Source organism: Ursus americanus, chromosome 1 (genome assembly GCF_024610735.1).
Source record: "Ursus americanus isolate L20-20 chromosome 1, mUrsAme1.1.p, whole genome shotgun sequence".
Taxonomy (NCBI): domain Eukaryota; kingdom Metazoa; phylum Chordata; class Mammalia; order Carnivora; family Ursidae; genus Ursus; species Ursus americanus.
Window position 1 is genome coordinate 106580989 of NC_142127.1, and position 27998 is coordinate 106608986.

General features: G+C 59.5%; 2 protein-coding genes and 1 long non-coding RNA gene across 18 annotated transcripts in view; 1 reads left to right on the forward strand and 2 right to left on the reverse strand.

Moving 5' to 3' along the window:
• Nucleotides 1-9579: 9579 nt before the first annotated feature.
• On the reverse strand, nucleotides 9580-16214 carry LOC123791258 (putative aquaporin-12B). The gene is made up of 3 exons (XM_045795921.2): nucleotides 15457-16214; nucleotides 13160-13276; nucleotides 9580-9998 (listed from the first exon to the last, which is right to left on the reverse strand). The coding sequence occupies exons 1-3, from the start codon at nucleotides 16061-16063 to the stop codon at nucleotides 9793-9795; spliced, it is 930 nt and encodes a 309-aa protein (XP_045651877.1). The 5' UTR covers nucleotides 16064-16214; the 3' UTR covers nucleotides 9580-9792.
• Nucleotides 15664-22747, forward strand: LOC148110837 (uncharacterized). The gene is made up of 2 exons (XR_015725901.1): nucleotides 15664-16977; nucleotides 17618-22747. It is a non-coding gene; the product is annotated as an uncharacterized LOC148110837 (long non-coding RNA).
• The window catches only part of KIF1A (kinesin family member 1A), a 95646-nt gene continuing 90330 nt past the window's right edge, over nucleotides 22683-27998 (reverse strand). For all 16 annotated transcript variants that reach the window (XM_045795899.2, XM_045795897.2, XM_087864976.1 and 13 more), the window contains 3 exons: nucleotides 27555-27747; nucleotides 26611-26729; nucleotides 22683-26221 (listed from right to left, as the gene is read on the reverse strand). In XM_045795899.2, the coding sequence (XP_045651855.2) occupies nucleotides 26179-26221; nucleotides 26611-26729; nucleotides 27555-27747 (355 nt within the window). In that variant the 3' untranslated portion in view covers nucleotides 22683-26178. The remainder of the gene's footprint in view (nucleotides 26222-26610; nucleotides 26730-27554; nucleotides 27748-27998) is intronic.

A 27998-nucleotide genomic window follows, 5' to 3' on the forward strand; every position in this document is an offset into this window, starting at 1 on the left:
AGGACTCAGCATAGGATCTGGGAGTGATTTAGGGCAGCGTAGAGTGGGCAAGAGTGTGCAGACGGTGGGACAGCCAGATGGCATCTTCTCTCCACCCCTCAGCCGGGAAGGTGGGTGGCGTGAGGCCAACTGCCGCCATCAGTGGACAAGGAGTGGTTGTCCACGTGGGCCAGTGGGCAATGCCGGGTCATGCTGGCTGGGGCTGCACGTCCTTTTTTGTCTTGTTTTCGTCCGAGGCATAGAGACCCCTCCACGAAGGCCGACATTCCGTGGGATCTCCTGCAGCAGCTGGGGCTGCGACGGCTCGGCGGGGGGGGGGGGAGCACTTTTCTCTCTCTCTGCCCCTCTGCCCATGGGCGTGTGAGAGCAGATGTCTGTGAGGTTGCCACTGCCCTTCGTGGGCATCCACTCTGTGGCAAGGCAGCCTGGGGCTCGGCCTCCTCCGTGGGCCGAGGGCAGCCGCGGCGCAGCCCCCCACCAGACGGCCCCCGTGCAGACAGTCATCAGGCACGAAATGCCCTCCAGCCCGCGAAGCCGAGGCAGGCCCAGACCAGTGGCCAGCACACTTTTCTACAAAGGGTCAGAGAGTTCATATTTTCAATCTCCTCGGCTCTCGCCAGCTCTGCCGTCGGGGGAGAGCAGCTCCAACGCCGGGTAGGCAATGCAGGCCTGCAAGGTCATGTGCCAACAAAACTTCATTGACAAGAAGCGGCAGCGGGCTGCTGTTGGCGTGGTCTGCCCACCCCCGTCTGCAGGCCCAGAACCCGGCAGGCGATGGCGAGCGGACTGCTGAGGTGGGGCGACAGCCCTGGAACCGAAGGACCCCCCGGGGCTCCGCGGGGCACAGAGTGCTGGGGGCACAGTTTCCATGGAGGTCAGGGGGCTGCTCGCGGGTGTCAGAAAGAGGCAGGTCTTCTGGGTGGAGGTGGCAGCCTCTGGTCCTGGGTGCTCAGTAGACTTACGCCCGGAAGGCCCCTCCCCTCCCTCGGCACAGGGACGCTGGTAGCACCGGGCACCCCTGAGCTCCCTCCCCCCAGGAGCAGCTCAGTACAAGTATCGGGTTCATTTGGGGTTAAGTCCAATTTTCCAAAATTGAGGATTGGGATGAAAATACGAGGGAAATTTAAGTGTCAAGGGTGACCTGTGGACGGGACTCTACCTTTTGAAGAATTTAAAGGAACAGATGTTAAGCGTATGTCCGCGGGTTCTGAGTACAGTAATAGGCATGAGTGGTGAGGAAATGGCAGGAAAGGCAAGGGTCCACCTGCGGGAACATAGGCCTGCCGTCTGGGGGGCCACCCTGGAGCGGGGCAGTGGGGGCCGCTGGGATAAACGGGGAACGCTGAGGGTTTCTGCAGCCTCTCTGTGGGTGGAGGGCCCTGCACGTTAGCCACTCCTCCCAGGGAAGAGCCGAGAGCTCAGAGCTGGCGCGACCGACGCGGGATGGGAGTGGGAGTTTGGATCTGAGGGTCAGTGTGACATGGGGGCTTTCAGGGGTGGGACCTTGGGAGGTCATTTGTCTTTTAGGTTAGTCTGGCCGTAGGGCTGTATGGGGGATGGGCAGACAGGGGGAGCAGGACACTGAGGCAGTCGTCCCAAGGCTCCCAGAAGCTGCCGGACACGGGTGGAGTGTGGGCCTGGCGCTGCTGGGGTCCAGCCGTGGCTTTCAGGCCCAGCACAAGGAAGCCGGGCACCTACCCCCAGACGATGGGCTGTCCTTCTTCGGCACAGAGCAGAAAGGGGCAGCAGGAAACTCCCCCAGGCCTGGCACCGTGACCTCAGCACGTGTGGGGACTGTCCCCTGTGTCCAGGAGATTTCATGACCTGTCCAGTGCCTTTTTGTTCCTGAAACACATGGACGGCACCCCCCACCGCACTCACGCCAGGACGCCGCCTGTGGCAGCTCCCGGGAGTTAGCACAGGGGGGCTTCACAGGTACCTCCCGTCTCATGACTGATTGCAACTGTCCCCCTTCCAGGGACACCCGACTGAACAGGAATTTAGCCTGCTGGGCAGAAACTAGCAGGTCAGCCCAGTTTGCAAGTGAAATGAAGATGGAGCTGAGCATCCCCTCTAAGGGCAGGAAAAGCCTCTGCTGGCCCCTGACTTGGCTGGTGAGACTTGGCCGAGCTCAGCAGTTTCTCAGGCCCCGAAGGGATGGGGTGACCACAGGACTCAGGAAGCAAGTCTCTCTGGGTCTCTTCTGGGAGCGGAGGGTACAGCCGCTCCTTGGCCTCTGGTTACAAGGCCCGCCGAGGGCCGCCTCAGGGAGAACCACCGCGTACCCCAGGCCTGGACAGATCTGGTTCTGATCAGATCCAATGGATTCTGCAGAGGTGCCCCCACAGTTCCTGGAGGCACCAGAGTGGTTCTCTGTCATGGGCAGGGTCAGAGTCCCTCCGCAAGGAGGGTGTCCGCACAACACTCACGCCAGGGAGGAAATGGGAATTCTGATCAGCCGACTGGGCTCTGTGTAGCTGGACCAGCTCAGTGACCCATGCGGATTGTCTGGTGCTGGACCCTGTTCCGGGCCCCGTTCATGGACGAGCCACCTCACCACTTCCTTGGGCCACTGAGAAGTATCTCTGGATTACAGGTGGACAGAGCCCCGTGTCTGCCTCATTCAGGGGCAGTCATCCTTGTAGAGTTGGGAAGGAGGCCTGCCATCCCTCCAGGTGGTGTGGACTTTTGTCCCTGGCAGTGAAGTGCACTGACAGTGCTCTGAGGATTGAAGGACAGCTGGACACCCACCACTGGGTCCCCGGTCCTCAGCCCCCGCCAGACCTTTCTGGCCTGATGGCAGTGGTGTGGGGAGCTGAGCCGAGCAGGGCCATGGTGCCCAAGGTCAAGCGTGCAGGCAGGGCCTCTGTGCGGTCTGTGTCCTCAGGCCCTGCCCTGCCCTGCCGAGTCCTAAACTGCCCACAGTCACCAGCTCCAGCTGTCACTGGAGCTGGCTAGGCCATGACTGAGGTCAGAGGTGGCCAGGGAGGGGGTGAGGATGCCATTTGACCTCCGAGGTCCTTTCCCAACCAAGCACCAGACCGGAGAGCAGGGAAGGGGGTCAGGGGATCCTGGAAAATCTTGGTCGCCTTCATAATTTGCTGGAGGCAGGCCTGGCTGAAGAGAGGCGTGTGACCTGTGACCTCTGTTCAGGGTGGCCTGGGGCACTTCCCCTGAGGTTCGGGCTGTCTCCCTGCAGGAGGCCTGGGGAGGTTGGCTGGAGGAGAGCGAGCCACCCCTGCCCGGCTGAGCTCAGGTCCCTGTTGGACACCCCTCGGGCCCCATCTCCTCTGCAGGAACCCCAAAGTGTGCTCTGGGGCACCGGGTCCTGAGAGACTCTGATCAGCGTCACAGTGGGGCAGGGGGAGCGGGGGCCCCCAGAAACAAGGGTGGGGACGGGCTGCCTGTGGAGGGAAACCCTAGTGGGGAGCTGGATCCCGGGGCGAAGGGGGAGGCGGCCCGTCCACCGGGCGGGCCTCCCGCAGCCGTGCGCACGCTTGCGCTATGGGGGCTGAAGGCGAGATGACCTGCTCTAACCGCGTTCCCCAACTTTTCTCTCCTGACTTTAGTCAGTTGAACCTGTTCGTCTCCGGAGTAGAGCAAATGCACTGCTTGGCCCACACCCACGTTGCTGTTTGCAGCCTGGAGAGCCGGGTGCCCCCAAATACTTGGGTCCGGTTCGCGGGAAGGGACGGGGCACTGGGAAACCCTCCGCCCCGGGTGTCGCGGGTACACACCGCTGTCCCCAGAATTCCAGGTCTGCCCGGCTTCGTTCGAGCGATCGCAGAGTCCCTGAGCCACAGCAGCGGATCCAATGAGAGGAAACCACACTGGCTTCATATGAGGGGCCAGATACGGCAGATTCTGGGTCAACAGAAGAGACGTGTTGAACAGCAGTGAGATGCACGTTTATAGAACACTACCCTGAGATTATCATCTTATCGGGTCTCCAGGACGTTGTACAAACAGTAATAGCGATAAAACGAAAGAGAAAATCAAAATCGTTTCAGTAGGAAGAAAGGGGTCTGGCTGTGGTCCTGCCTTTTCAGAAGCAGGCTCAGGGGAAAGAGCAGCAACTGGAGGCCCTCACTTGTGGGACTCGTGGGCAAGGGAGCCGCACGCACTGATTCGAGAACCTACTGAGGCAGAGCCCGCGGCAGCTGGAGGCTGACGGCGCGGGCAGGGGTCCGGGAATGCGAGGGGGGTGGGCATGGAGGTGAACGTCTGATGGAAACTGGAATGTTGCGGGGACAGACGCTGTGTGGGACCGGCGAAGGCTTCCCCTGCCTAATACCGTAAGTCAGAAGGCAGCTCGATGCCCCTTCCACCGATCTGACTGGGCCTGCCGAATGGGGCCAGTGAGAGGGTCCAAGCCCATGGAGGTTATTCGTTTGGAAGAGTATAGGACACCTGGTGGGTCCAAGGGGATGGCTGCTTCCATCAACGTCCTGCTAGCAGCTTCAGTGCAGAAGGGCAGATTCTCCGGGACAGCCCTGGGTGGAGCCCAGACAGACTTAAGGCAAAGGTCATGAGTGCCACCCAGCAGTGACCACCGGGATACCAAAGCAGAAAACTTCCATTTGAGGGACAATTAGCAGGCTCTTGGGTTTTGACTGAGACAATGTATGACCGAAGGACATAATCCTGAGATCCGAAATGCCCGTAACATCCTGAGTGATGCCAGAGAAATGCTCCAGTGGGAGACCAGTGACCAGATGAGGTCCAGGACCAGGTGGACATTTAATTTGCATAGGTGGACAGGTGCGTGCTACCATGGGAATGCCAGCAGGCACTCATATCCGTGAGCAGGGAGCCCCCAAGGAGTTGCCAGGGTCTAGTGTCCCACGCACAGGCCCCGTGAGCCGCTCTCTACCAGCAAAGGGCTGCTTGGTTCGTGGACAGCAGTTCCAAGTGGAATGGCCAGCATCCCAGGCCACCACTCTGATCAAAGAAGGTAACAATGAGTCAGTCTATGAACTGAATTACATGCTGTTTGCCTCTCTGGGTTTTTACTAACTTATGGATGGTGGCCGATGGCCTGGCCATATGATCAGGCAGACAATGGAAAACTGCTCTGTTAAAGAAGTGGCTCCGCACAAACGTCTGGATATTTCAGGGATGCGTTCAAGTAGGACATGTCAGCTCCATCAGAAGAACTCCCTTCCAGGATCAGGTGACTGGAATTGGCAAATGCGTATCTCAGTGCAGTTGCGTGCGTGATGCGGGCCGGTGAGATGTGTGGATGTGGGAGCACTGCATTGGTGCGGAGGGGGCGGAGGCTGGATGTCCTCCCCTTGCGCCCTGGAGACACACAACACAGCACCAAAAGCCGTTTCGCCTGTCAACGAGAAAGCCCGAGACCGCACACGGGCACAGAGCTGACAGGCAGACCGATGCCCGGTGGTCCCAGGAGGCTGCAGGTGCATCCTGACCGGGATAGGCCCTGACCCTGGACCGGGCTCTGTGTACCGGGGTCGGTGGTCAGAGCGCAGGAAGGCAGCGGGAGCAGAACGTTCTACGCCGATCTGGACTGCCACGTTCATCGCTTCAGACCAAAGAGCACACGCTTTAGAGTAATGGTCAGATAGAGAATTGGAACAGGCCGTTGAAACCTCAGTTGTCTGAAATGTGGGAGACCCAGCCCCGAAGGGCCAGTGTGTGTGCTCACACTCGACGTGAGGGCCCTCCGCTGTGGACAAGAAAAGGTCTCCGAGGCGGGGGGACTTGGCATGCACTCAGCGCTGGATGCTGGCGCTGGGGGAGGCGGTCCAACTGCGACCCTCGGGTGCTAACGTGCTCCCGGGCAGGAGCTGCCTGCCCGGCCGTCCAGCTGGGCAGGCCAGGGCTGGTCCTACTGTGCCCCCCGGGGCGGCCACAGCGGCTTCGGGACCTGTGTGACAGCCCCAGCCCCGGCAGGGTTGGTGGGAGAGAGTGCCGGCTCTGGGGGTTGGGGCTGGGACGGTGAGCCCAGCTGGGACCAGGAGGCACTGAGGGCCACTTGGACTTTGGTTTGTCCCCTTGAAGGATGCTGTCCATTCCTTCCCTCGACAGCCCAGGCCCGCTCCCAGGCTGGGCCCTGGGGAAGGGCTGGGTCAGGTCCTGCGGCTCCTAAGTGATGACCGGGCTGGGCAAGATTTTGTCTGAGTTCAGATGCTGTGTCTTCCCACCAGGCTCCTGATGGCTTTGCAGCTCCTCGCCTCCACCTTCAGTGCCTGCTGGGTGCGCTCCCGGAGGCCTGACGTCTCTGGGCAGAGCAGCGTTGGGGTTTCGAATTTGTGGCCGCCTGGGAAGGGAGAACTGGTACCCGATACGATCTGCGTTCCTCTTACCGTGAGCGATCGCGAGCAAGCTGCTGCACGTCCAAGTCCGTTCATGTACCTTTTTCTGTGAACCCTCTGTTCGTGTTTTGCTTTTTTTTTTCTGTTTTTGAAACTATTTTTTAGAGTTCTTTGCACATTCGTCCTTACCCTTTGTCTGTGACAAAGGTTGCAAACTGTTTTTTCCTAGTTTGCCGTTTGTCATTTGACATTGTTACGACGTGGCCACCTATGCCAGTCTTGTTTCTATTAGGATATCGTTAGAGGAATCGATGCTTTTCATTGCTTCTGGATTTTCTGTCCTGGTTAGAAAGATCTCCTCTACCCCAAGTTTAGAAAGAACTTTACCCATGTTTTCAAGTTTTCACAGGTGGTTCTCTGATGGATTTCGAGTCCCTTCTGGGATTCTACTCTGGTGTGGGGTACAGATCCCATCCTGCCCCTGGTCCCAGCACCGCTTACCGAGATGTCTGCCTGCCGCCCAGGGGTGCGAGGGGCCGCACTGTCAGACCCTAATCGTCCTCCATCCTTGGGCCTGGCTGTGGACAGCCATCTCTGTCCACTCGCCGGCAGCACCTGCTCTGCCTAGGGAGGGTTTGGGTCGTGTTTGATGACCCCGACCCCCCACGACCAGGCCCACCTCCCATGTGTGTCCTATGCGAGGCTTGCTTTCTTCTCCTTCTTCTTTTTTATAAGTCAGAGAGAAGAGTGAGAGAGCGAGCACAAGCAGTGTGAGCAGCTGGTAGAGGGAGAGGAAGAAGCAGGCTCCCTCCTGAGCAAGGAGCCTGATGTGGGGCTCAATCCCAGGACCCCGGGATCATGACCTGAACGGAAGGCAGCCACTTAGCTGGCTGAGCCACCCAGGCGTCCCTATGCGAGGCTTTCTTAGCCATTCTGGCTAGCTTATTTTTTTCACACTAATCTCAGAATCTGGTGTTTACCATAAAAACAACTTTGACTTTATTATTTTTATTACTAGAATATATTTGTAATTCTACATTATATAATTTAATGCTAATTACATTATTTATTATTTATTATTGTATTGTTTACATTTATGTATTAACTCGGGGAGACCAGACATCTTTAGGGTGTTGGGATATCCTACCTAGGAGCAAAGAATGACCTTCCCTATTTTCAATTCTTTCAGGAATTTTTTAGTTTTCATGGGAAGCAGGCCTTGTGCCTTCCTTGTTAAATGTATTTCTAAGCACTTTATAGCTTTTTCGTCATTGCTACTTTTCTGCTCATTGTGCGCTGCGTGGAGCGCTCGGATTGCATTCTGCTCCGGCAGCGAGCTGTCGCCTACAGCCCGAGTCACGCCCGCGTTGTTTTCTGCACCACAATCCTAAAATCTGCAACTAGAAATCGCTGGCCTCTGACTGTTCCCTGCCGCCCCGCTGCATCGGCTTGGGCCCCGGGCGCCACCCTCGCGGGGACGCAGACGCCCCCCCCCCCCCCCCGCCTTTCTGACTCAGCCGGGCCCTCCGTGGTGTGTCCCCGCGAGCGAGCAGCCGCGTCGTGTGTGCTCTGTGTGTGCGGCTGAGAAATGATCCTCGCCTCCTCACGTGTTGCCTCCTTTCCGGACAGGGAATGGGTGTTGTATTTTCTCAGACGCCTTTTAAGTGTCAGTGGAGATAATTGTATGATTTCATTCCTCAGTCGATTAATAAGGTGAATTATATTAAAGAACCACCCAATATTGAACCACTCTTGCATCTTTCATGTTAAACTTTTTTTCTCAGTAATTTTTAAGTTGTCTTCCATGTTAGTAATCGGTTCATCAAAGCTTCGTATGAAAATTGTGTTCTTTTCCGTCAAATGCAGCATTTCTTAAATTAATATATGCGTCCAAGCTTGTGGAGTTCACTGTTGAAGTTTTCCAAAATAAAGATCCTAAACTCCGGGGCGCCTGGGTGATGCAGGCGTTAAGCGTCTGCCTTCGGCTCAGGGCGTGATCCTGGTGTTATGGGATCGAGCCCCACATCAGGCTCCTCTGCTGTGAGCCTGCCTCTTCCTCTCCCACTCCTCCTGCTTGTGTTCCCTCTCTTGCTGGCTGTCTCTCTGTCAAATAAATAAATAAATAAATAAAATCTTTTAAAAAAATCCTAAACTCCAAGAATTCTAATAATTTGATGATTTGCTTTACTGCAATGTCCATGTGTTTTCTTTTCTTATGCTGATTCACTGGTTGAATTCGCTGCGGGATTGCCGGAAGCTTCTGTCCTGGAAGTATTCGTGCAGAGGACATTCTGTGGGGACGGATGTGCTGCTGGCCTCCGGTCTCGGGTCCCCCTGAGGAGACTCTCCTCCTTCCTGGGGCTGCGACCTCTGCTATCGTCCCCCAGCACCCCATCCCACACAGACTCCCTTTGAAGGGAGCTGGCTGGTCCCCCATCCCAGCACTACTCCTGTGTGCTCATGGTCCTCCTTCTAGAAGCCTCCGTGCAGCCCCATCAGGCCCTGCAGAAGCTACACAGGGCTGGCTGTCAGGGCCTGCCCGGGGTGGGGGGGCTGCTCACCCCTCCCAGGGCGGCCACTCCGAGGAGTGGGGCGGGAGGCTGGGGCCCAGACGGAGCAGCCTCACTGCCAGGTGGGTGGGGAGAGGATTTAAAGGGGGCGAAGGGGCAGCCACAGGAAGTGGGATGAGGGATTCTTCTTTCTCTCCCATCCCCTGGGAAGCTGGTGCAGGAGGACATGGCCTCCACACGAGGCAAGAGCTCACCCAGGACCTCCCTGTTTTCTGTCTCTTGCCTTTCTCTGCCAGAGGCAAGAGTGAAGCTTTGGGCTGGAGCCCCCCACCCTCACTTTCAGGATGGGGCTCCGGGAACCCCTAGCTGAGGAGGGCTTTCTCCTGTTGGGGCGGAGGTTTCCAGGTTAGCTCTGGTCTTCGGGAGAGGAGACGGCTCTTCCCGGCCTGGCGGGGAGCCCCCGTGATCGGCACGGCTCTGCCTGGTTTAGCGGAGTCGTGGGCGTGCTGCCCTGAGGGTGGGGTGCTGGTGGGTGGTGGCACTGGGTACCCCGTGTCCAGCCCACTCCCCTGCAGCCTCGGCTCAGCCGCCAGCAGGTCCCAGCCGAGGAGGCTGCTCAGGCCTCCCTGGGCAGCGGGTTCCGGGGCGTGTCCAGGACAGCCGGGCACCGTCTGTGCAAACTTCTTCCCTCGGGTCTTCCCAGGCCCCGGGGGACTCACCCTGGACCTCTCGCCTTCCCTCCCGGGTCTTACGTTTGGTTCTAATTCTGAAAAGAAGAGGCAGGAGATACCTTGTGGGACATGGCAGTGACTCAGACAAGCCTCCCTTGTGTCTCACCCCTGCCTTCCCTTCCAGAAGCCTCTGTGAGGCCAGGGAGACAGGCAGGTCTCAGGAGTGGTTTATTGACAAATTGTTTTCAGGGAGAAAGGGGTGCGGGTCTGGCCTCCCTCAGCTCAGAGGGACCCCAGGGTCCAGCCAGGGACGCTCACCGGGACTGTGCTGGCTCAGCCAGAGCCCAGCAGCTGCCGCCCCACCCTCCTCCACGCGGGCTCCCGGCTTCTGCACCCCTCTGCTGGCGTCTGGGTGTCTCTAGGCCCCGGGGCCAGCTTCCCTCTGGGAGTCCGGTACTTGTTCCTCTGGCTGTACAACAGGTTCCTCTGGAAAAGGCGAGGAAGGCGGCCGTGGTACAGCAGGACGGCCAGGACCATCCCTGCAAGAAACTGGGGGTCAGACCACGGGGCCCAGCAGGCTCACTGCCACACAGGCAGCTTGGGTGCTCCCACCCGGACCATCCGTGTGACGGGGGTCCTGCGCGTCTCCATCAGGGAGCCCTTGCCGTCTCTGGCTCTTCCTCCGGTGCCGACCCCCCGGGGAGGGGGACAGCACATCAGGAACCCCGCGTCCTTCCAGACCATGCTCTGGGGACCTGAGCCCAGCATTCCCTGCACCAGCGTCCTGAGCCCGTGCGCAGCCCGCTCCTTCCCAGGGCTGCCTCCTGAAGGTGGCCCGTCGTCCGTGTGCATGGCTGTTTTGGGGGTGTGGGTAGGATTGAGGTGAGGACCGAGGGGGGAGAGAGCAGAGGGGCTGACGGCAGGGGCAGGGCCTGGCCCGTGGTTCCCAGGTTCTTCCCAGAACTTGCGGATTAGAGAATTCTGAATTCCCGCCTGGCTGCCCAGGTCACTGGGAAGATGCTTGCCACAGCAGGAGAGGAAAGCACATTATCCTGAAGTTTCATGTGGACCCTTTAAGGACCCAAACTGTGGTGAGTGCGCCCCGTGATGGTCAGGGGTGGCCTGGCCGGGACCAATCTCCATGGACACCCCAGCCGCCATAGCTCCTGAGAACGGCCCCTGGGCCCACACATGCCCTCGCTTCGCTCGCTGCTCCTCCTGTACCTTGCATGGGATGCTGCGAGCACCCCCATTAGGGAGGAGGGACAGCCCAGGGAGGTGAGTGACTCGCTCAGGGTCACCTGGGAACACGTGCCCGACGGAAAGCCACAGCCAGGGGAGCCACCCCCACTTCCCACTTCTAACCACCATGGGCCCCACTGCTCTAAACGGACAGAGATTTAGTAAAGGGGTCAGGCAACCAGCGGGGAAAGACCAACGCCACGGAGGAGGCTGAAAAGCGAGGGGACAACAAACACGTGAGTGGGACCCAGGGAGCAGAATCCTCAGCCAGCAATGCAGAAGGCTGGAAAGCAACCCATTTCATTCCACAGAACCCCAAAGTTCCAGCAGGGCGCGGCCCAGGACCCCTGGAGGTGGGACTGCAGGTGCTGACCCGCAGGGACCCTGCACTGTGCGAGAAGCTCAGCATCCTGGAGCCCTGTTCCCATGGAAACGGCCTTGGCGGTCCCCACCCAGACCCTGGGGGGAGGCAGAGAGGGCAGCAAGAGCACCCGAGGGTGGGAGTACCCTCCCTGAACGAAGACAAAGTAGGCATGCACACAGGCTGCTGCCCTCCCAGCCTCTTCCCCCCTCACCCCAGCGAGGCTTCCAAAGGGAACCCTAATGACTTTGGACATCACGATGGAAGTTACAGAGTCAGAGGCTGTGCTGGGTTGAATGGAGCCCCCCCTGAATTCATGTCCTTTCCAGAACCTCAAAATGTGACCATATTTAAAATAGGATCTTTGGGGGCACCTGGGTGGCTCAGTCGTTAAGCGTCTGGCTTCGGCTCAGGTCATGATCCCAGGGTCCTGGGGTAGAGCCCTGCATCGGGCTCCCTGCTCGGCGGGAAGCCTGCTTCTCCCTCTCCCACTCCCCCTGCTTGTGTTACTTCTCTCGCTGTATCTCCTTCTGTCAGATAAATAAAAAATCTTAAAAAAAAAAAAAGGATTTTTGTATATGTAAGTAGTTACGGACCTGACTCCAGGGTGGCTGGCGTCCTTCTACGAGGAGCTGCGGAGGCCACGTGAGGACTGGCAGAGATTGGAGAGGTGTGGCCACAAGCCGAGGGATACCCAGGACTGACAGCCACCACCAGAGGCCAGGAGGCCAGGGGAGGGCCTGCCGGCCCTTAGAGAGAGCATGGCAGACACCTGCATTTCTGAGCGCTCACCCTGACCACGTGCAAGCGTGCATTCCCGTGGTTTAAGCCTCTTTAAGCCTCTTGGTTTGCGGGGCTGTGGAAGCCGGGAGACAAATGCAGAGGCCACGGGGCCCTCCACACTCAGGAGAGGAGCCTCCTACCCAGACTTTAATCCACAGCCCAACACGCCGTCAAGCAGGGACAGAGCCGAGACGCTGTATTTCAGACACTGAGGTCTCAGATGTCCCGGCCAGTACCGCTTCTCAGGACCCTCCTGGGAGCCTCGCTCCACCATGGGGGAGTAATCCGGGACAGGAAACGAAAAATACACCCCAACATGAGCTGTTGCGGGAGTTCCTGAGTCGTCCACACCCCTCGGGCCACGTGGACACTGCTGTTGACTTCATGACTGAGCAAGAGACCAGGACGTCCCTGACCCTGGGGAACAAGCCATCGGGACCCCAGAAGCCCCAGGCCCGCACAGCTTCAGGGGGGCTGTGTTGGTCACACTCAGAGCCCCAGGGCGTCCTCATCAAACGTGCTCAGAGACCTTCCCGGGCCCCCCGGGGGAGGAGGGATGCATGGCGGCCACAGGGAGGGTGGAGAGTTAGGGCCTCTCATCTGTGAACCGGCTCTGCAAGCCTGCGATTTAGAGATGCAGGGGTGAATAAGGCAACACTCGGCGGTCTCTGGGGTGATGTGGGGCCGAGGAGGGGACTGCTACTCCTGGGACCACAGTCAAGTGGTAAGTAAAGTTACCCATTGTAACCATGGGCCTTCTCATCGCTCCAGGGACAGCCGGCGCCTGGGAGCCCCTGGGGAGGCTGGGGCTGTGCTCCCTGAGAGGGAAGCAGAGGCTTCCAGAGCTCCATGGACCCCATGGCCCCATCCAATAAGTATGGAGGGTGAGGGGGGGCCCAGGGGCTAAGATCAGCTGCCGGCAGCCGCAGGGGCCAGAGTGGCCTGGACGGGCTCCAGTAGCTCCCGCCGCGGGTGCCCCGGCTCAGGGTCCGCGAGGACGCCCTGCAGGCGTGTCCACATGGCTGCTGTCCCTGCCCCCCACCGTCCTCCCTGGCTCCAGCCCCTCTGTGACTGCATCCAAACCAAGATGGACCACTCACAGCCCCCCCCCCCCCCGCCGAGGGTCTCTAGCGGGAACTGAGAAGGATCCCCCCATCTCCCTCATCTGCACCAGGGACGCCACAGCCAGCAGCCCTTGGATCGACTCCCCACCCCTGAGCTGGACCACAGGCATGTCCACCAGGAACGCTTCGTGTGTCCTCCCCAAGCCACTGTCCAGGGCTGGCCTTGCCTGCTGCCCGCAGGGACCCTTACCTGTCAGAGGACCCAGCCAGTACACCTGCATGTACTCCAGCAGGGTGTGCCCCGAGCAGTGGAAGGTGACTGAGGTGGCCAGGGCGGGGTTGAAGAAGGCAGACGTGAAAGGCCCAGCTGTGGGAGGAAGCACAGACGGTCCTTGTGGGGCCTTGTCTGCAGCTGCCTCTCCTTGGGACAGAGCCCTGCGCCTGGAGCCTGGCGCTCAGCCCATCCTGACCCCCCTTGTACTGATGGGGACATGGGCAGGAGGGCCACTCAGCCAAGGCCAGCACCACGGGATCAGGGAGCAGCCAGGACCAGAGTCTCTCCATGAACGTCCGCCACCCATCCCAACCGCTCTCCCCTGATGAACTCACCTCCCCCACCCCTTTTCTCCACTCTCCACCTGTGGGAGGTTTTCCTTGAGAGAAGGGGGGCAGAGACAGACAGAGACACAGATGGAAAGAGACAGGTAGAGATGGGGAGACGGGGAGACGGGGAGACAGACAGAGGCAGAGACAGAGTGATGTCAGCGAAGGGCTGAGCCCAGTGAGGAAACAGGGAAGGGAGGAGGGACAGGGCAGATAAGGAGAGACTAGGGAAAGCGCCAGCGTCCCTCAGCCCCAGGCCAGGTAGACCGCTGCCAAGGAGCAGGGGCCTCACCTGGGCAACCCAGGGCCCGAAGCTGGCAGTGGAGACCAGGATCTGGGGGAGGTGTCCTGGATGACTTCGGGGCTGAAGCAGGAGCTGCCGGCATCTCCCTGGGGCCAGAGCCCAGGCATTCTGGACACAGAGCCCTGCTCCTGGCAAGTCTCTGCTCACCCGTGCCTCAGTTTCCCCACCTGTACATGGGCTCGAGAGGTGCCTTCCCCATACACAGTGTCTGTCCTACGCCAGACCATGGACATCTCAGGAAGTGAGCCCGAAGTGCTGGTTCTGTCCTTACTGGGCCCAGCCCACCCGAAATGCACACTCTGGAGAGCTCATCCCTCAGGCCCTTTCAGTTGTAGCCCTAGCACCCTGAGCAGGCATAAGGTGCCCGCTGAGTGATGTGCACCCCATCCCACAGCACACCCTTCCCAGAGAGCCCATTCCCAGCATCCTGTCCCGTCCCAGCACACCAGTGCTCCGGGGTGCAGGGAGTGTCCACGCCTGGAGAGCCCTCCTAGTGGAGCAAATCCCACAGACAGAATGATGTCAGAGTCCCTTGGGGATTTATCAGCAGCCCCAGCCTGGCACCTTCAAGTTCTGGCCCAGCTCTGTCCCCATGTTCCGGGACAGCTGCGGTGTGAGGTCAGCAGCCTGGGCATCCTGCAGCTGACCTCAGCTCTCTGCTGCCCCACCAATGTGGGAAAGGCAGCTTCCACAGTGGCTGAAGGACCCCACGAGAGCTTGGTCCAGAGGCCCAGGACCTGGGCACAGCCACGGAGGATGGGAGGATTGGAGGATGGGGAGAAGATGGGAGGATGGGAGGAGGATGAGAGGTTGGGGGGATGGGGGAGGATGGGAGGATGGGGGATGGGAGGAGGATGGGAAGATAGGGGGATGGAGGGAGGATGGAGGAGGATGGGAGGAGGATAGGAGGAGGATGGGAGGAGGATGGGAAGATGGGAGGATGGAGGGAGGATGGGAGGATGGGGATGGGAGGAGGATGGGAGGATGGGGGGAGGATGGGAGGAGAATGGGAGGATGGGGGGATGGGGGAGGATGGGAGGATGGGGGATGGGAGGAGGATGGGAGGATGAGGGAGGACGGGGGAGGATGGGAGGGTGGAAGGAGCATGGGGAAATGGGAAGATGGGAGGAGGATGGGGGAATGGGAAGATGGGAGGAGGTTGAGAGGATGGAAAGAGGATGGGAGGATGGGGGGAGGATGGAAGGATGCTGTCCTCTCTGGAGACATGGGGAGCCATGTGGAGAGGGTTGGTGGAGGAGGAAGAAACAGCAGGACCTGGGACTCTGGGAAGGGGTGGCAGAGGACTCAGGAGCTTCCAGACCAGAGCATGGGCTGGGCCTTGAAGAAACTTCACTGGCTGCCCCCTGCCCCGGCTGCAGACCTTCTGAGATGAACGGGAACAGTTCAGAGTGTGGAGAGAGCCAGCCAGAAAGGACGGCGCCAACAGGGGCCGAGGGTCCCACTCCAGTGCACTGTGTCCAGACCTGCTGGCCGCCCTCCCACCACCCCCAGGTTCCCAGGAGAGGGCTGTCCGCAGTCTCTGGGGGCCGGCAGTCCCCCTTGGCTACAGCTTCTCTCCTGGGTGTCCAAGTGGGTGCAGAGGTTCCGATGTGCCCCGGGGAGAGGCAGCCAGATCTCACCTGTGTAGGCCATGATGGTGACCAGCAGGGCCACGAGGGGCACCCTGTAGATGGGAAGACTGTTCCGGAAGCGGAGGAGGGTCAGGTGGAAGAAGAAGGCACAGGCGCCTTCCACCAGCGTGCCGTGGGGCACGGACGTGTGCAGGGCGGAGCTGCAGTGTGCGTCCATGAGGCTCTGGAGGACGTGCAAGTCACTGAGCTCCCAGGCCCAGTAGAGTCGGGTCAGGGTGCGGGCCGCCTGCACGCCCAGCCCCTGGGCCACCAGCGTCAGCAGCGTGCAGGGCAGAGAGGCCTCGGCCAGGAGGAGCTCCTGCAGAGACATGGTGGGGTTGGCCGCGGCCCCGTCGCAGGTGGCCCCGTGCGCCAGGACGATCAGGAAGAGCAGCGTCAGCAGCAGGTCGGGGCCGAAGCCCCCGGCCCAGGGGCCCAGCTCCACCAACACCCGCATCTCCAGGCAGCAGGCCCCCAGCTGGGCCGCGCCCACCGCCTCCCGGGCGAAGCTGGCGTAGACACCCCCCGGGAGCAGAGCCTTGGACACCTTCCTGGCCCCCTGGCAGAGGGCGAAGGTGGCGAAGAAGAAGGAGAGGGACACGTTCAGACCGGCCATTGGCCTGGGGGCTCCGCGAGGAGCAGGGCCGAGCAGGGGACCTGAGCTGACGCGTCAGGGCCTGGCCCATCCCCGGCCCCAAGGACAGCGTGGCTGTGGGAGAAGCCAGCTGGGCGGGCTGCGCCTGCGAACGCCACACCTGTGCCCTCACCTCCAGCCGCACCTGCTGCCGGCCCGGGAGCCGAACCGGGAACTTTCACAGCGGACGCCGCACAGTCGGGCGTCCCCCCTGGGGCGTGAGACACACCAGGCCCCTGCCCCCCTCGGCCACCTGTAGGTGCTGGACACGGGCCACAGCTTCAAAGCTGGCACTGGGGCTCCGTGACTCACCCCCCAGGGCTCTCGGCTCCTCGGGCACAGCCTGGAGGCTCCCCGCACCTGTGCTCTGTCCCCGCCTGGGTGAGGGTCCCCGGCTCTGCCTGTGCTGGGGGCCACCTGCCACTGGGTGAAGGGAGCTGTCTGTGGGAGGGAGGGAGCTGCTGGTGCCCCAGCCGGGCTGCTGAACCGGCAGAAACAGGCCCATCACCCCACACACGTTAATTTTTCTGCCTAGCAGCGTGAAGAAACAAAAATGCATTTCTAAGAAAGCCTGGCTGGTGAGAAGTTCAGGGGTCTCCTCACAGACCCACACACGTGCTGACCTTGGAAGAGAAGCCCGTTCCCTGGAGAGCAGCCCTCCTGGGGACACCCTGCAGGGTATGGCTCTCAAGTCCAAGACTCTGCCAGAGACTCTGTCTCCGACACTGGCCAGGCTTCAGGGACACAAGCCTGGAGGTCGTGGTCTCGGGACTTGAGGTCTGTGGCACAGCACCGACCCCAGGAGGCCATCGAGCGCCTCAGGGAAGAGCGGACATCAAGCAGCTGTCCCGGGTTGCTGGGGACAGCCGGATTCATCGGCCAAGCCCTGGTGGAGGGTCAGTTTGGGCCGAGGGAAAGAGCTCAGCACCGCCGAGCGGCCACTCCGGGGAAGGGGGTGGGGGTTGGGGGAAGTTGCCAGGGGAAGGGGCTGCCAGGCTGGGGAGGGGCCTTGTGCCCTGAGCCACATCCCCCAGGACTGGGAGGGGAGAGGGAAAGAGGCTGGGAGGGTCACGGCACTGCCAGGAGGAGGAGGGGAGGGGAGGGAGGGGCCGCTGGTGAAGGCCCAGGTTGAGGCTTGCTGGACGCAGCACTGCCAGGGGCCATACCCGCCCAGCCCGACGCGGTGGGCCCAGTGTGGGGGGGGAGATCAGCAGGGCAGGTGGGCCAGTGGGAGACGGGAGACTCATCCCCCCGTCCCATGTCCCAACTCCCGAGGCCTGCAGTTGGCCGGGCAGAGCCGTGAGGGTGGGCTCTGAGCACGGCAGCTGGGATCCCTGCACGGCAAAGGCCCCACTGTCTAGACACGGCCGGGGGGTACAGGCGACACCTCTGCCCCTCCTCCCCTCTCCTGTGCCCACCTGGACGGCCTCATGGCCTGCAGCAGCACTTGACTTCTACCCCGTACCCCTTCCCCATCCTGCCCCCCCCCCCAGAAGGCAGAACCACCCATCAAAATCCTCTGCATTTCCTTCCAAGGAGCTCAGCTGAGCACGGCGGCTGGGGAAGGTGCTGAGGATGACGTCACCAAGAAGAGGGGGATCCCTGAGAGCACCTGACGCCTGAGGGGCCTGACACCTGGGGGACTACGGCAAAAGTCCCGGCCATGCCCATTGGCCCTGTCACTTCCAGCATTGCAGGATCGCCCCGCAGGCCCCTGTGACCCGAGTGGAGCCCCAGCTCTGGGCCCCGGGCTGCTGGGAGCAGGCTGGGCACATTTACAAGGAGGCCCAAGGGTAGCGCCGTCTTTTCCAGGAGAACCATCTGTCATCTCTGGCGGCCTCTGCCTCCATGACTGTCCCCGCCCGAAGGCACTCCCTGCCGGCCTCCCTTGCGCAGCTGGGGAGACGTAGAGCCAGGAGGGAGCGTCCAAAGCATGCAGGACAGGAGCTGCGTTCTGGTGGTCACAGTAGATGATCCTGAGGTCCAGAACTTTCCCAGAGGTGGGGAAGGCATCTGCGCCTCAGGGGACAGGGGCGAGGTTAACCCCAACAGGAAATCGGCCTGCTGCTCCCCCTGGAAGGCAGACAAGCGGCCAGACGACAGGCCCAGGGCGGGGGGTATGGGGTGGGTGTCCCGTCCTGCTCTACGGCCCCAGCCCTCTCAGAGGGGCGGGCAAGCCGTAGAGACCTGGAGTCTGGGAGCGGAGAAGTCGGGGCTCCCTCAGCATTCACACAGACACCCCCTTCCACCCTCCAACTGGTGGGGCCTGGCCCAGTGAAAACACACGGAACGTGGTATCAGACCCCAAACCGTGCCTCCGCGAGCACGCGAGTCCCCTGGTTCCTCATACTGCGCGTTGCAAGGGGGCTGATTTTGTATTTTCACACACGGCGCAACTTCCAGCCGAAACTTGAATAAAGCAAAGCACCCCAGCCTTAGAGCGGACTTCACGCCGTGCGACAGAAGGACAAAGCCCGGGAACGGAGGCCATGCCCAGAGACCATCCGCACCCAGGCCCCCCGCGGACCCCGCCGCCGCCCGTCAGAGGTGCCCACTCCTCAGATGTCTGTTGTCATCGCAAGCTCGCAGACTGTCGCACGCCACTGGAGCCACAGCCACGCGGCAGAGTCTGGCGGCCTCGCGTGGGGCTGTTGGGGGGGCAGCGCTCCTTCCTTGTAACTGCTGAAGGGAGTTCCGTCATGTGGACGGACCCCAGCTTGCTCATCCATTTGCCCGGTGATGAACCTTATGTTTTCTCAGTTTTTGACTAATAGGAAGGAAGTCGTGAGCACTCAGGGCGAGTCTTCCCGGACAAATGCCCAGAGTGCCCGGGGCCACAGGGCGGGTGACTGTTCAGCTTTATGAGGTCACGAGGCCCCGCTCCTGGCAGGTGTGGCCCAGGAGTGGCGTGTGGGACGCACCGTGTCTCTACCAGCCGGGGCTGTGAAGACCGAAGCACATTTCCTGCTCCGAGCAGTTTCTCCTTGCGGGTCCGGCCGCATTTCCCCGACGGCAGACGACACCGGTCACAAGCTCACTGTGCCATGCCACTCCTCAGCGTTTCATCGCGCCGGGCATCTTTTTCCGGTGGCGTTCTAGTGATCCTTCCCATACTCCGTGTATACTCTGGAAGAAGTCCTTTTCCTGTAATTGTTTCACACATATTTTCATCCAATTCCATTTTCTTTTCTTTTCTTTTTTTTTTTAAATTTTATTTATTTCAGAGAGAGAGCAAGAGGAGGGGAGGGAGAGGGGCAGAGGGAGAGGGAGAAGCGGACTCCCCGCTGAGCAGGGAGCCTGACTCGGGGCTCGATCCCAGGACCCCAGGATCATGACCTGAGCCGAAGACGGACGCTTCACCGACTGAGCCACCAGGTGCCCGCAGTTCCATTTTCGTAATGATGTCTTTCTGTAAGTACTTCTAGAAGCTTTACAGCCTCGAGTTTCCCATTTGGGTCTAGAGTCTATTTTGACTTAACTTCTTAACTTTTGTGAAAAGTGTCAGATGGTTTTGTTTGCTTTTGCACTCGGGCGTCCCGTGGCTCTGGCCCCGCTGTTGAAAAGACTGCCCTCTCCCCATCGACTTGCCGCTGCTCCTTTGTCAACAGCGGTTGACTCTATTTGCGCGGATCTATTCTGTTCCATTGACGGATTTGTCTGTTCTTTCTCCAGGACCACGCTGTCCTGATTTTGGAGAGCTTGCAGTGAGCCTTGAAGTCGGGTAACGGGAATCTGGCAACATTGTTCTTCTTCAGTACGGGGCGGGCTGTTCTGGGTCTTTTGCCGTTCCCTATAAACGTTAGAATCAGCTTGTAGATATCCGAGTAGTTTGCTGGCATTTTGATTGGGAACGCATTGACTCTATGCGCCCAACTAGGAAAAGTTCACATCTCAGCCATCCTGAGACTTCCAGTCCGGGAACACAGAATGCTCTCCTTTTATTTAGGTCTTCTTTGATTCCTTGTGTCAGAATTTTGTAGTTTCCTACATACAGATCCTGTGCACATCCTGATTGAACTTTACCGCCTACGTGCTCCAACGTGAGCGTGCCCTCTCTCTCTCCCTGTCGGTACCACTGTAAATGCTGTTGTGTGTTTTTTAATTTTGAATTCTAGCTGTTCATTGCTGGTTTATAGGAAAGCTACTCACTTTGTATTATCTCTGAGTCCTGTGACCTTGCTATAATCTCTGGTTAGTTCCAGGAGTTTTTTGGTCAATTCTTTGGGATTTTCTAAAGACGATCTTGTCATCTGCAAACAAAGACAGCTTTATCTCTTCCTTCCCAATCTGTATGCCCCTTCTTGTCTTGTAGCACCTAGAATTTCTAGGACGGTGTCGGTGTCGAATAGGATTGGTGAGAGGACCTCCTTGCCCTGCTTAGTCAAAGGGGTGAAACCTCCAGTTTGTCACCAGTAAGAATGACGTTGGCTGTACGATTTTTGACGTTGGCTGTTCTTTATCGAGTTGAGGAAGCTTCCCTCTACTCCTAGTTTGCCCCCCGCCCCCCAGGACTTTGTTATGGAGAAAGCTCTGGGCATATTCCAAAATGATTACTCTTCCACTCCTCCTGATAGAGACGTGAGGGGATTTTTCCCCACTCTTCACAGTGAGAACTTGGTGGGCACCTCCTGGTAAAAGCACAGGAGTGTGAGGGTCCCCCTAAGCCTGAGCCCCCGGGAGTTCCTCACCTCGAGCTAGTCCACACTGGGCTTCCGGCAATGTGGAGTCAAAACTGCCATCCCAGTGTTCCTACATGGCTCGAGCCCCAGCGGCTTCTGCACCCACACGCAGATCTCAGCTGGGACTGTCTGCGCTCCTTGCTCCAGATTCTGGGTGACACTCTGCCCTGTGACTTCAGTTATCTGACAGGTGCGCGAAAACTTGCTTTTGGTTTTATTCAGCTTTTTTCTTGTTAGGACAGGGCATCATGGCTGCTAAGATCTTTACAGTCTGAGTTGATCTCCTAATGTTTTCGACATTTAGGAAAATCAGAATCTATAAGGGGCCTCTGTCTTTTAACACAGGTCCACCGTGGGAATTATAATTTATAGTAGTAATAGCTCCCAAGCCAATTGCACATAGGACGATGTCTCTTAATAAGCCAATAAATAACATTCTCCAGACAACAGTCGATTGATTGTACAATTGTTCCAGGCAAAGGGGAGAGGACAGAATGGAAGTCCAACTGAGTTGGGGTGTACCTTCCTGCGAGTGGGTTCTCGGAAGAGGTGGCTTAGCCATCGAGAGTGGACGTCCAGCTGCAGGCACGAAGCCCAGGTCCCTGTTGCAGAGCACAGTGTAGGGGAATGGAGGTGCTGTGCTGGCAGGAGGAGGCTCTCTCTCGGGTGTTTTCACCCCTGCCGCCCGTCGCCTTGCCGCGCGGGAGCTGATGCCCCAGGTCTTGGGAGAGCCCTTTGGATCAGCAAACGATGGCCTGGCCCAGACCAAATGCTCCTGGGAAGTCCTCACAAGCTCTCGATATTTGGAAGTTTAAATGCCCACTCGTCGTGGCCCCTCTTCCCTGTGTGCCCACCCACAGCTGTGACTGTTTATGAACAACAGATGTGGAAAACAGCATCCTGACACAGCTTCCTCGACGTAAACACATTCACCCTGAGGTCCAAACGAGTTCACTTAAGTCACAAACAAGTGGATCTGGAATCATCACAAACCAACACACACACCGGGTTTGGATGCTCGCAGCCCCCCGTGTTCTTCTCTCTTATCCAGAAACGGGATCCGTTTCGGCGTCCGTTTTCTTTCAGCCGCCCCGTAATGTGTGGTTGTAATGAGGTCCGCATACCTTGCAGCGTCAGTTAGCAGCTCTTCATACAGGATTTCTCTGTCAAAATACCACTGTTGTCTCTCCCGACAGAAGCAGCTGTGGTGCATTTCTAGCTGATATCAGGAAGGACCCGTTTGCACAGAAGTCTATTATCTTAGCATTCCTTTTCTTCTTTTCCAACTGCTCTTTGTGCCCTTACTTTTCATTTCTTCTTTTGATTGATCAGGTATTTGTCCTATAGGTCTTTCCTATGAGCTCATTGGCTAAAGGCTTAGTTAGCAGGAGAGGTTAAGTTTCGTCAGATGCTTTTTCTGTGCCTATAGAGACGGTGGTTTTCTTTTGTTATTTTAATAGGGTGAATTGCGTGGATGAGTGTTTGAACCAAACTTGCATTCACAGGATAAACTCCACTTGGTCATGACAGTATTACCCTTTTTACATGTTGTTAAATTCCATTTGGTAAAAGGTTTTTGAAAATAATTTGTTTTCTGTGTTGATGAAGGATATTGGTCTGCAGTTTCATTTTCTTATAATACTTTTGTCTGCTTTCGGTATGGGGTAATGCTGACCATACAGGAAGCTGGAGGTCGCCTGGCATGCCTGAGGGCTTGTGAGCGACACAAACGGGTGCGGCCAGGTGCTGAGGGAAGCAGGTGGGTGCCCCCATGATAAACACCATCTTGTCCCTCACAGCCCTTGGCTCTTTGCGAGCGGGTGCGGTCTCTGGACAGTGCTGGACATGTGGCCCCAGTGGCCATTTCTGGCTGCACCCAACAGACTTCACACACAAATAAAGCCACAGTGGAGGCCCACAGCTCTGGTGTTGCATAAGGAGCCACATTTATTTCTTAATTGGACAGAATCTTAAGTGCACACACACAGTACAGGAGCCTAGAGCCTAACACTCGGGTTTAGGACGTCAGGGAACTAGAAGTCATTACGTCAGGATGGTGGTTACAGCGCGGGGGCCAAGGTGTGCCACACAACCACATATGTACAAGCTACAGGGGAGCTCAGGGGACAGCTAGCTGCAGGAAGCTCAGGCCGTCAAGAAGCCACAGCCTCTGCTAATCCCGGGGGAATGCTGGCCCTGGTCCCGGGGATAAAACAAGGGTGTCTTTTGGGGTCCCACACAGGAGGGAGCTGAGAGGACCAGCAATGTTAGGAACTCTCCCCTAGTGCTTTGCCACACCTGCCCCACAGGTGCAGACTGGGGACCAGGACTGATGGGGAGGGCACCTCACTGCAGCCACCCGGGGGTGTGAGTGTGTGCATGTGTGTGCGGTACGACGGGTGAACGGAACACGGGCGCCGTAGGAGGGATGACTCAGAACGAGGTGGCCTTGGCATTTAGGGGGACCTCAAAACTCACTGCTGGGGACTAGCCTGGATGCACTGGAGCCTGGGGCCGGTGGGCCTGGAGCCTAGCCCCCCCCTTCCTGGGACCAAGGCAGAAGGAGCTCACCCTCCCGTGGAGGAGACCGAGAGCTTCTCTGGGTGACAATGGTTGTCCCTCAAACCAAAATGAGTGACATCAAGCATTAAAACAAAAAAATTCCCAGAGACGTGGCTTTCTGGATCTTTCTTTCCTCCCCACTCAGTGGGAAATAGCCAGGTCTGACCTCCCTCTCTGCACCCACAGTGGGCTGACCCTCAGGTGCCCCCAGATCAGCCTCCTGGGTCACAGACGTGACGACCACATCCCAGTTTGTTAAATGCTTGTCCCCCCTAATGTGACACGTGGGTAGCTTCTGGCAGGGCAGACATGAAGAGACCAGCTTTTCTGACTCCGGTTTCTCTCCCCAGAAACTCCAAGGGTCTGGCGGTGACCACGGGGCCGGGGGGGTCCCTGTCAACTGCCAAGCGGCACCAGGCCAAAATTAAACAGTCCTTGGAGCACCTCCATGGCCGTGGAGGCTCCCGAATTTAGGGTGATTCCCAGAAACCGTCGCATGGGCCCCCTTGCTTCAGCCCGCCCCCATGAAGCAGGTGCTCTGCAGGTTGGCTGGCCTCAGACACCTGCATCCTGGGTGCGAGGGCCTCAGACCCTCCGAGGCCACTGCCGCAGGCTGGCTGACCTGAGTGGGCTGTGGCCGGGGCCCTGCACCTCCGGGCTTTCTGCGAGCAGGCGGGACTCCTGGGAACCAACTCATCTTGGCAGGGCTCCCTCCCCACCCCGGTCCTCCTCCCTGCCCTCCAGGCCATCATAAAAGCCAGAATAAGTGGTTGCTCTGGACCGTGCCGCACCCCTGCTCTCTGCGTCTCCGCCTAGGAATGTCTGGTTTCTGGATGACGTTTGCTTTCAGTCTGGGATGTGAGCCCTCATCTGGCGGCCTCCAAGGATGGCCACTGAGCCCTGCACCTGCAGATGTGGTTTCCCAGGACACGTGTCTTAGTGATGGAGCTAATCCATCAGTGCTGCCTTCCAAGCACCGCGGGTGAGGGTAGCAGTCAGTGAAAGGGGCCACTGATGTGCTGCCTGAGACCGGGTGTGGGAAAGGCATGCTCACAGTCTCTGCTTCCAGCCGGGCTGGTGTGGCTGGTGTGGCTGCTGTGCCCAGACACCACTGCCAGAGGTCGCTCAGGTCAGGGAGCCCGCCGGCCTGGTCTCATGTCTGAGGCAGCACTAAAGGGGCCTGAATACTTTTCCAAGGAAAGCCTCGCACCAGAACCTTCTCACGTGGTATGGGAGCCAAGCCCACATGTCCCTGGAAGAAAGCGGCTGCACACACTTGCAGCCTCAGTGCACAGAATGGGACAGTGTCTACAGGTGGGTGCCTGTTGGGGACGGCCCCGGCTGAGGGGGGTTTGGAACCACTGACTGGGGTGCGACAAGATAATCCAAACTGAGTGGAAAGGTGAGGGGTTCATGAGTGGTGCCCTGCAGGGCCCGGCAAAGGCGTCAGAGAACAGCGTGGACCGGCCGGCCGCGAACTTGGGCCAGGAACCCCCAGGACTCTGAAACCTGCTGTCGGTGGGCCATGGTAGGGACGGGGTTTTGTGGTTTGGTTGCTGTTTTCCCTTGAGTTAGGAGGAGGCCACATGTGCCTTTGGGTGTGGGGACAGGTCGCTGAAGACCCCCCGGCACCCCGTGGCTTCTCTGATGGGTTTCTGGCCTGGGTATGATGCCTGACCACACTCTCAGCCTGGGGCGGACACTTGCCCTGTCCGGGCTGGCCCTTGGGTGTCGAGGCTGCAGAGAGAACGAAGTGGATCTTGTAATGAGAGCTCCGAACAGCATAAGGGCAGCGGTCTTGGGTGCAGGACAGGAGGGCCTCCCTGCTGACAACGGCCCCGTCGCTGGCTGCCTTCACCACACCCCAGGACTCACAGAAACTCTTCTCTTGGGGCAAAGGGGGGAAGTCACACACTTTCTTCCCAGGAACGACCTCGAGCTCACCCCATTTCTCACAGCAGCTGGAGAAGCTGCACCACAAGCCCTCGCCGCCTGGACCATCTTGAGAACCAGCCTCCGGCACCCTGCCAGTCTGGACACATGACGCCCCCTGCGCTCCCTGCCAGGAGAGCCCCATAGCCCAGGGGCCTGTCGCCTGGTCTCCCAGGGAGAAGCTGCGTCTCCAAGGCCCACGTGAGACGCGGATGCCATCTCCAGCTAGAAGACTGCACGGCAGCTTCTGCACGGTGCGGACTCCAGGCACCAGGTCCCTTGACATTCACACACACACACCCCGGGATGAGGGCCTACCCCCCATGTGGTTGGGGAGAAGCCTCCACTCGGGCCTGGCGAGGCGTGTGCCCGTGGTGCCCACCAGGAGGTGCCCGGCCTGCGCAGACACTCCTTCGCCGTGGCCTTCCCTACGAGCCTTGGGGGATGTGCGTGGGAGCAAGCGGGGGACGGGGTCCATCCGAATCCTACAGGTCTATGTGAAGGCATTAGAAATAAATACTTATAAATAGAACATAGTCTTATAGTTAATTTCTGAGTGGACTGTTTCAATGTCACTAACTAATGTATATTAATTATAAGTCTGTCTATGCTTAAAAAAATATTAGAATGGCAGCGATGCCCCTGTGGCTTGTGCCCTCTGGCCTTTTCAGCACCTCCCAGCTCTTCCCACCCAGGGCACGCTCGGAAAGAACAACTAACAAACGCGGCCTCTGCTGGGAGCAGGACAGGTTGTGTGGCGCAGGTCCCCGGGCCAGAGGTGGCACTCGCGGGGCCTGGCGCGGCGTCCCCGAGAGGGGACTCGCCGGCTGGCTGGTGGGGGCAGGCTGGGCGCAGTGACATGACGGGTGGTGATGAGGGCTGGGGGTGGGGCCGGCCTGCTGGCTGTCGCGGGAGGGCTCCGGCTCACACCCTCATCTGGGCAGACCGCCTTCTGGAGAGCTTGGACCTGCGGGAGGGCCGGGAGACAAGCCGTGGTCGGGAGGCCGCTCCCTGCGCTGACACCCCGCCCCCTCTGCGTCCCTCATCGCCCCGGAGACCAACTCCTGTCCCCGTCACTACAGGGGCAGCCCGCCCGCCTTCCGCCCGCCTTCTGTAAGACACAAGGGTCGGAGGGGCAGGGCTCCCATGCACCAGGGCCTGGCCGTTCTCAAGCCACGCGTCGCATTTCCAACTACGTAAGGCCAGCACCTCCCCCACCCCCAGTAAAAAGTACATTTTGAACATCTCGGGGATTTATACACTTCACCAGCCACGACACCAAAACAAGCACTAATGTCCTCAAAACATGCTCCCAAGCCGAAGAGCAGGGTGGGCGGTGCCGAGGGGGCGCCGTACCGTATGGTGCCGGCCAGGAGCGGGTTGAAGGCATACAGCCAGTCGTGCATGTCCTTGTCGCTGTTGGCCTGCAGCAGAATGCCGCGGTGCTCCGTGCACACGGCGAACGTGTTGGGCGTCTGCGAAGGCGGGCGGCCGTGAGAAGGTGTGAGGCTCCCCCAGTCAGCACATGGGGGCCACAGTCCCCTGGGGCCCGGTTGGGGCACAGGGAAGGGGCACCGCTGGGACAGCTCACGGGGGACAATGAGGGAAAGAAGACCCACGGGAGACAGCTGGAAAGGCTGCCCCCCTCTCTGCAGTGTGCACGGCCCACTCTGACGCAGACAGTGTGGCCCCCTCGCAGAAGGCTCTGCAGTCTGCACCCTGTCTCTTCTCACGCCCAGGGCTACCGTGCCACTGCTCTGCACTCTCCCCGGGATGCATCCGCCCCCCACGGGCCGAGGTTCCTTCCCCTGCGACCCTGGCTCAGCTGCAGGGCCCGGCCTCTTCTGCTAAAGTCTGAGCCCTTGGTGGCGTAGATGTGGGTGGCAGGCTGAGTTCGTGCCCCCAACCCCTACGGCGGGGAATAAAAAATCAGCTAGCGGGCACTGCGGCCTCCAGTGGAAGGAGTCAGGGCTCCTGGCACACACGTCCAGGGCCACTGCTGGCTCGGAGAGGAGCAGGCGAGAGCCAGGGACAGGAAGGCCGACTCCCAGGCCCACTACGTGGCCGGCCCCGTGGGGCTGGGTGGCCCCAGAAGGGAACTGGGTACTGGCCTCTCCTGAATGGGAGTGGGTCAACACCTGCCCCCTTCCCCGTAGGACCACAGCCCATCAGCGCTGGTCATCACCAGGACTAGGAGCCCCACAGGCGGGCAGAGAGCGGAAACAGGGCCCGCAGGGGACTAGACCCAGCTCCACCTCCCCAGCCAGCCCAGGCCCCCCATCCCGTGTCCGAGGCTGCACCTTGAGCATGGCCTGCTGGTCCTCGCTGTACTCCACTTGGGCGGTGGACAGGTTGAGCACAAACCTCTCCACGGCGTCCTTGTCGCTGTTGTACAGGTAGGCGTAGGGCCGCCGCACCACCACGAAGCGCTTGGCCCAGCCCGCCGTGTGAGGCTCCAGGAAGTGCAGGTACCCCTTCTTAGAGACGATGGGGCTGCAGGGTGGGGACAGCCACTGGTCCGTGCACTCCTGGCAGTCGTGGAGGTCTCCACCCCCACCCACCACCAGGCCCCTGGCCGTGCCGGCCACCGGGAAGGTCAGAAAGTGGGGCCCTGAGAAAGCCAGGGCCACGGGGCTATGAGGTACCTGGTGGAACCCCCACCCAGGAGGTCGGAGACCAGAACCACCCTTTCTGGGCCTCAGTTTCCCCAGCTGTGCAACGGAGAAGCTGAAACAAAGCTGCAG

What these genes read in the sequence shown, in the direction of transcription:
- LOC123791258 (XM_045795921.2), bottom strand. Translation starts at nt 16,063, where the DNA reads ATGGCCGGTCTGAACGTGTCCCTCTCCTTCTTCTTCGCCACCTTCGCC. An exon ending in CACCATCATGGCCTACACAG is followed by an intron (nt 13,277 to 15,456) that starts GTGAGATCTGGC and finishes TTCCTCCCACAG; the next exon opens with CTGGGCCTTTCACGTCTGCC. An exon ending in CTGGCTGGGTCCTCTGACAG is followed by an intron (nt 9,999 to 13,159) that starts GTAAGGGTCCCT and finishes AGTTTCTTGCAG; the next exon opens with GGATGGTCCTGGCCGTCCTG.